The following is a 7,165-nucleotide window of genomic DNA, read 5'->3' on the forward strand; positions in this document are numbered from 1 at the left end:
AGAGAGAGAGAGAGAGAGCCTCCCTGCATTCTTATTCCCAGAGTCTTTCATGTCTCAAAGAGAGATTAAAACCTCATCAGAGTAGCTGTGGGTCACTGTGATGGGTCGTCCATCTTATGTTTGTCTTTGCGTTTATTTCCAATGTGATACAAATCTCTCCATCTTTGGTCCCTGAAATTGGATCCAAAACACTAAAAGTTACCCTCGTGTTGTCCAAGTCGTCAACATGAGCATGACAACGCGCTTCATCTGCGCTTTCTGATTGGATCGGAGGAGAAGTATCCCCAAAGGAGGGGTGTCCCAGTCAGCCAGATAAGTCTGGCTCACTAGCGATGGGGAACGATGCTGTTTTAAACATTGCCAAAAGGCAGTCTTGGACCAAAAACAGCCTCCCTATAGTGAAAGAGGTTCCTTTGAAAGAAAAGAGAGGGATGGAGAGATAAGAAAAAAGAGGAGAGAGTGAAAGAGTGTAAACATTTGAGAGGAAAGGAAGAGAGAGAATGAGAGAGAGAGAGAGGGGGGATGTCTGTAGGTGGCGCTTCTACACTAATAGAGCTCCCCCACCACTGTCTTCATTATTCTTTCTTTGTGACTTTCTTTCTCTTTTTGTTCTTCTTGCTTTTTCTTTGCTGCTCAGTATTGGCTGTTCACCTTTTTTTATCCTGACAAAATATGTTTTATCGTTTTCAAGAAATGCTGTTAACCTCGCAGTGTTAAAACTGAACGAACAAGGGCTGTTGGACAAATTGAAAAATAAATGGTGGTACGACAAGGGCGAGTGTGGCAGCGGAGGCGGTGACTCCAAGGTTAGCCTCTATGTCACCACATGCGGGTAAACTGTGTGTGGCGTAATGGTCGCATCTGCCGCGGCGACAACTGGTCAGTGCCGGAGAACTTCCGGCCATTTCCCATCCCCAATCTGGCCCTTCGTGATGGTGGCGATTCAGCCCAGTGGAAAGAAAGAGCTTTAGAAACCAGAGAGGAGAGCAATTACTGTCAAAGCAAAAATATTCGCCTGCACTTTCGTCCGGTCAAAAAGCGCTGGTTCTGTACTTCACAGGCAGGGAAAATGAAAGGAGATGGAGGAGGCAGTGTAGGTGGTTAGTCATTGGGTTTGACCAGCAGTTGCACCACAATCTTAATTCCAGTTCAAAAGGATCTTCCCATGATGCAATGCTCTTCCAACAGCCACATTTTAGGGCTATCAGACACCATCAGCTCTCACTAAGGCTCTAGCGATTTCTCTCACTCTGACAGAGCGAGTTGGTGGGTGTGCACTTTATCCCCCCTTCTCCGAGTGCGCCTTGCCAATAGTTTTGGGTTCACAGTAATTGCCTCCGCTTGTTGCTAAGATGGCCGCGGCAGTATGTGCCCATTACCTGAAGCGATGCAGCGAGGTTCCATTCATATGTCTGTAGCTCGACAAACCCCCCCACAGCGTCCCCCCCCAAGGCAAGCGAACGAGCGTACACACATGTACCCAATGGAACCTCTGCTTCGTCACTTGTTTTCTCTGTACATTTTTCTCTTCTGTGCAAAAGACAACAAAGAAAAGACAAAAAAAAAAGAAAAGTTTCTTTGCGATTCGAATAACATAAAATAACATGACCCATGATGTTATTTATGTTATTTCCCACGTGAAGAAGCCCCGTAAACCTTGCAGTGTTGAAACTCAGTGAAGCAGGCGTCTTAGACAAACTGAAAAACAAATGGTGGTACGATAAGGGCGAGTGTGGACCAAAGGACTCGGGAAGTAAGGTCAGTCTCCGGTTAGTCTGGGACAGAAAAACAATAAAAAACACCACTAAAGGAAACTCACTGTTATTTAATTCACATGCACCAAGCAAACTGCCTACTGGCACTGTATGTGAGAGTGTGTGTGTGTGTGTGTGTGTGTGTGTGTGTGTGTGTGTGTGTGTGTGTGTGTGTGTGTGTGTGTGTGTGTGTGTGTGTGTGTGCAGATTCACACAGGGGCATCACACTGCTGCTGCTTTAAGCATGCATGCCCATTATAACTGAACAGGTGTGAGAGCCCCATAGAGACTAGCAGTGAGTTTTTTTCCCATCATGCTGTGCAACTCTTGCAGTGATGACATATCATCCTGCTATTAAGTTAACCTGTGCACTTCAGTAGCTCCAGTGGGACACGTTTTGATGTTTTATCACTGACAGCTTAGAGACATGATAGAGCACTGCACAAAGAATATCACAGGCTTAGATGTACTATATGCTCTGATTGTGATTAAAAAAACAGAATATTTATGTAAAATAATGACATGTAAGATGTTAAACAACACACATGTCATACTAATACATGATCTTACAACAGAGTACATATATACATCAAAATTATAGAACGGGGAATGTAGGATTTGATTGAATTACTGTAAATTAATGAAATTAGGTGTAATACCTATGTCCTAATGTTATGTTTTGTGTTATAGTAGTTTGTTGTTAATGTGTTGATGTCATAGCTGTGAAGGTAGATGTAGTTGTAGCTGTGGTAGTAACAATTGTTGTAGTGGCTGTGAGTTCTAATTGAACTAGAATCTGTCTAATTAAAGTAACATGCATGGTAGTTGTTAGTTGAATATCATTATTCCATTTAACTAACGATGTAAGATAAATACTAGCTCATAGCCAATGTATGTGTTGAATATAAATTTTTGTTTAAATACAAATGTTCACTTGCACCACCCCATGCCTCCCTAACTCTTGTCATCCCTCCTTTTCTCTCTCTCTTTCTCTGTCTTTCCACACCCCCACTTCTCCTCCGCCCCTGTTCCCAGGACAAGAGCTCCCAGGCCCTGAGCCTCAGCAACGTGGCTGGGGTCTTCTACATCCTGGTGGGGGGCCTGGGTCTGGCAATGTTGGTGGCGCTGGTTGAGTTCTGTTACAAGTCACGGGCCGAAGCCAAGAGAATGAAGGTGGAATCGGCCGAACTGAATTTTAGCCCTTCTCCAAGCCCCTCCCAGAGCACCCAGAATTTAGCCACTTATAGAGAAGGGTACAACGTATACGGCTCCGAGGGTGTTAAGATATAGGGGTAGGACTTAGGGTCTCCTTTAGTAGGTGGGGTGGTGGTGCGTCTTTTTCTCGTAGCTCAAGCAGTGTGCTTATTTCTTTTCTTTTTATTTTTCTTTTTGTGGATGCATTTGATGGTTAGCTGATGTGACGCACTCTGTGACCGCTTCTCTTCATCTTTTCTATTTTTGAAAGCTTATTGTTTGGTTTATGTTCTTCTTTTTTTATTGTATTTGTTTAAATATTACAATCATTATTGGTTTAGTAGTACAAATGTTATGCATTTATGACTTTTGTTTCACCGCGCTTTTGCTTCAAAGCTGGAGTTTAACTTTTGCAAAAGCAAAACTTGGTCCCATCCATTGTTTGGCTGCTGATAATGTTGTGCATTTGCAGCTTCATATCAAAGGCACCTGCATTACTTATCTCAGTGTGTCAGTCCCCTCAGTAGAAGCTCCCACTTTTAACCTATCGCTGAAATTTTTCACATGAATTGTAACGCAATGAGCACTAGATGCTTCCAAGTTATAGATTTGTGCCAAATCCGATGTAATGAACCTTGAATGGTCTTTAGGAGTAGTGACATGCACTACAAACACTTTATAGATATGACCTACTTGTTGGTGTCTGTGCTGCACACTTACTAGAATGTTCAGTGTACAGTCAGTTTTTTTGTCAGTCATCTTACTAAGATCTACAACTATGTTATGTTCACAGTCTGCTGGTAACACAAATGTATACCCTACTCATTGATACTCAACACATGAGATACAGATGACATAGAGACCATGAGGCACAGCCGATACAACAAGAAGTTCTGTCACATAAAGTGTTATACTGCCCTATACCAGGCTCCAGATGTAAATGCAGACTTTTTGTTCTTTATTCAGTTTAAGGGGCCTTTAGCTTTCATAGACCAAAACCCTGTAGTGCTGTTTTATGATAGAAATGCAGATGTCTAACATGATGTATCAACTTCTTGATGTTTGTTGTTGCCTGCTTTCTGTTTCTTTTGAGCATTGTTTTGTTTGGTTCGGTTCATCCTCCGTTTTGTATCGTTGTCTGTAGATGTGTTTGGTGGCGTATTGTGTGTTAGTAGGTGTGAGTATTCTTTACAAGCTGGGGACAGACTCAATCAAACTCACACTATTTTTTTCCCCCACCTGCCTCTCCCTTGTCTAACCCCTGACCCTTCCCCCTCACCTCCCCCCATCCTCCAGCTCACCTTCACGGAAGCCATGAGAAACAAGGCCCGTTTGTCCATCACGGGTAGCGTGGGGGAGAACGGACGCGTCCTGACTCCCGACTGCCCCAAGGCCGTGCACTCTGGCCCGTCTCTCCGGCACAGCTCGGGATTGGCCGTGGTGTCATCGGACCTGCCGTGAAAACCAAAAACACACCCTGTGCCTTAAAAATGAACAAAAACAAAAAATAAAAATCACTCACATTAACAATGACGCAACCAGAAGTGAAGACAGCCAGCAGGCTAACAAGAGACTCAGCAGGGGGAAGGAGAGGGAATGCGGAGAGGACAGCCTGATACAAAAACGACTATCAAGCAGTTTAAAATATATCGATATATAAATATATATAAATATATTGATTCACGTTGTGGCTCCTACCGCAACAGGAAGGATCATGCCGAGGTATGACAGGTGTGCAAGGATTGTAACGCAGCACAGACTAGTGACACCACTGAGCGTAGTCTCAATGACAAACAGTTTCAAAACTCCGGGAAGCTCAGTGTTATTCTGATCTGGATGACCTGCGGTTCGCAGAGACAACGCATTTCGGCTGAGCGAGCCTAGTCTGTTCCGCTCTCAACGCCTTACCGAGATCAACCTCGCTTCAGGACCACGCCTCTCATCCATATCGCCACCAGTAAACAGAGAAGACGCCAGTAGAAATCAATTTAGAAGACCAGAAAACTGTCGACTTGAATCACAGACTGTGTAAATCTGCTTTTTATCACCATTAACTGTTCGACTCGAACGACTTTAGCCTCTTCAGTTTCCCGTCTCGCCAAATGAGCGCAGAAATAATTGAGAAGAGGATGGTAGCAACTCTTTTTGTTAACCAACACGGACGTCAGGGCAGCCAACACTGAAAGAGTTTTTGTTTTGTTTTGTTTTTTTAGAAAGCAAAGGGGGGTTGGGGGGGAACAGGCTAGTATTTATTTAAAAATGATTAATTACCATATGAGTAGCCTAATGCTAAATAACAAATAGATAATCACTCAATCATGATGAATCCATTAGTAAATAATGTACATTCTGTGAAAAGTTCAACTGAAGATATCATTCACACAAGTTTTACAGTGCCAGGAGAAGAAAAAAAGAATTCAAAATGCTTGCTTTTTAAACTGATGTATATAACTCCGTAGCGGGAAAACAGAACACACCTCTTTTTGTAACCATCTTAATATTTCATTGCAATAATGAATATAAAGATGAATCGACTTGTAATTAAGATTAAATCTTTTATAAATATACATATTATATATAAATAAATAGATCTATATAAATCTAAAGAGATATACAAGAAAACAATGAGCACCATAATGTGAGGCCATGGCATATGTTCTGTTATGGGTTGTTTTGATAACAATATAACACAGTCTGTATGTGTCCTTGCCCTCACTGAATGTCTGAAACACACACACACACACACACACACACACACACACACACACATAGACATACACATGCACATACACACACCGACATGCACACGCCCTCGTCACTGTACTGGACACTAGGCGCACATCTGAGGTCAAATCTGACATTGGATTTCACAGCCTTGAGTCATGTTTTTCTTTTGCGTTATTTGTTTGTCTGTCTTTTTGTTTGTTTTCTTTAATTGTTTGTACCCACGAATTTGGAAAAAAAAATAATAAAATGTAAAGCATTTGTACAATAGTCCTTACCTGTTCATGTGTTAAGTGTTGATTTGCTTATGTTTCATCACAACGGAGAGGTGATATTTTGGCTCTAGTAGTGCATTTCGTACTGAAACCATATTTATTTATTTTTTAATAAATAATTCATGGCATTTCTCTGCTCCCAACAGGGAAAGTTATTGCCTTGGTCCTTGTCAAAGCACTGTGCAATTCCCTCAGCGACTATTTTTTTCCCCATTTGAACTTGAACTGTGCAAGACCAAAGGGTAAAGACAGACGGTGATGGCTAAATCTATCAAGACTTTGCACAAAGGCTAGATGAAATAGGCACATAGCTTAGTTCTATGCCATGCTCATCGTTCACCTGCAACTAATCCTGTTGGTCCACTATATCCATTTTGGTTTGTTTCTAGTAAAACAAATCCGTCCAAAATGAAGTCCTTGTCTTTTTCATTGCACACATACAGCAAACACACAGATACCATTAACATTCTGACTCTGTGATTGAGGCTCTTAAAAAGGGATGTTTCATTGTATTTACTGATGCAGGACTTTCTTTCCGTGTGGACAAATAATTTAACATTTCCAAGAGCATCAGCCAAGAAAATGTCAGAGTCAAATATCCCCAATCACTGTTTTAAATGTCATAGCTCAATTAGGGTTAGTAAACAAACCTGTCCTGCATTGGGATACATTTCTTAATTCACTGTTCAATTGTTATTGAACTAATGTCACATCAATACCAGACAGAGGAAGACCTGACATTTTTTGGTCATAACATTAAAATGTACCGGTAATAGGATCTCTGTTACTTTTAGTCAAAATATGTTAAATGGCCATTGAATTACCTTCCCATAATGTTGAAGACTCTCCTCTCCCATGCATGCACAATTGTAGTCATCCTCAGTCAACACTGGTTTCTAACAAAGAAGACTTACGACCATCAGGCTAACCTGGAGAAGGTAAGACATAGAGAAGTTGAAAATGAAAATAGTAATCTTATGGAATAGGGGTGCTCTGGGCATCTCAGTCATGCAAATGGCATGGACAAATTCTCCTTGAGATTATAATAATATGATATATTACATACAAGAAACATACACAACAGCTCAATGTCTGCACCAGACACCATGAGACATTTTGTCAAGTCTGCCGTTTCTTAGTGAGCACAGAACCTGTCACCTGTGCAACAGTGGTATATTAAGGTGACATTTTAGGACCAAGACGCTAATTATCAGAGGG

General features: G+C 41.6%; 1 protein-coding gene across 7 annotated transcripts in view; it reads left to right on the plus strand.

Annotated features, from left to right (window-relative positions):
• Positions 1-5,178, plus strand: part of LOC125308911 (glutamate receptor 4) — an 82,631-nt gene extending 77,453 nt beyond the window's left edge. The window contains exons 14-16 of one of the 7 annotated variants that reach the window (XR_007196014.1): positions 692-806; positions 1,644-1,758; positions 2,790-2,920. Coding sequence is in view for 6 of the 7 variants with exons in the window: in XM_048265563.1 (XP_048121520.1) it covers positions 692-806; positions 2,790-3,014; positions 4,245-4,409 (505 nt within the window). In the remaining variant the exon portion in view is untranslated. Of the gene's footprint in view, positions 1-691; positions 807-1,643; positions 1,820-2,789; positions 3,047-4,244 lie in introns of those variants that run through there. The other 6 variants (XM_048265559.1, XM_048265558.1, XM_048265563.1 and 3 more) reach the window with 6 other exon arrangements.
• The last annotated feature ends 1,987 nt before the right edge of the window (positions 5,179-7,165 follow it).

Source organism: Alosa alosa, chromosome 15 (genome assembly GCF_017589495.1).
Source record: "Alosa alosa isolate M-15738 ecotype Scorff River chromosome 15, AALO_Geno_1.1, whole genome shotgun sequence".
Classification (NCBI taxonomy): domain Eukaryota; kingdom Metazoa; phylum Chordata; class Actinopteri; order Clupeiformes; family Clupeidae; genus Alosa; species Alosa alosa.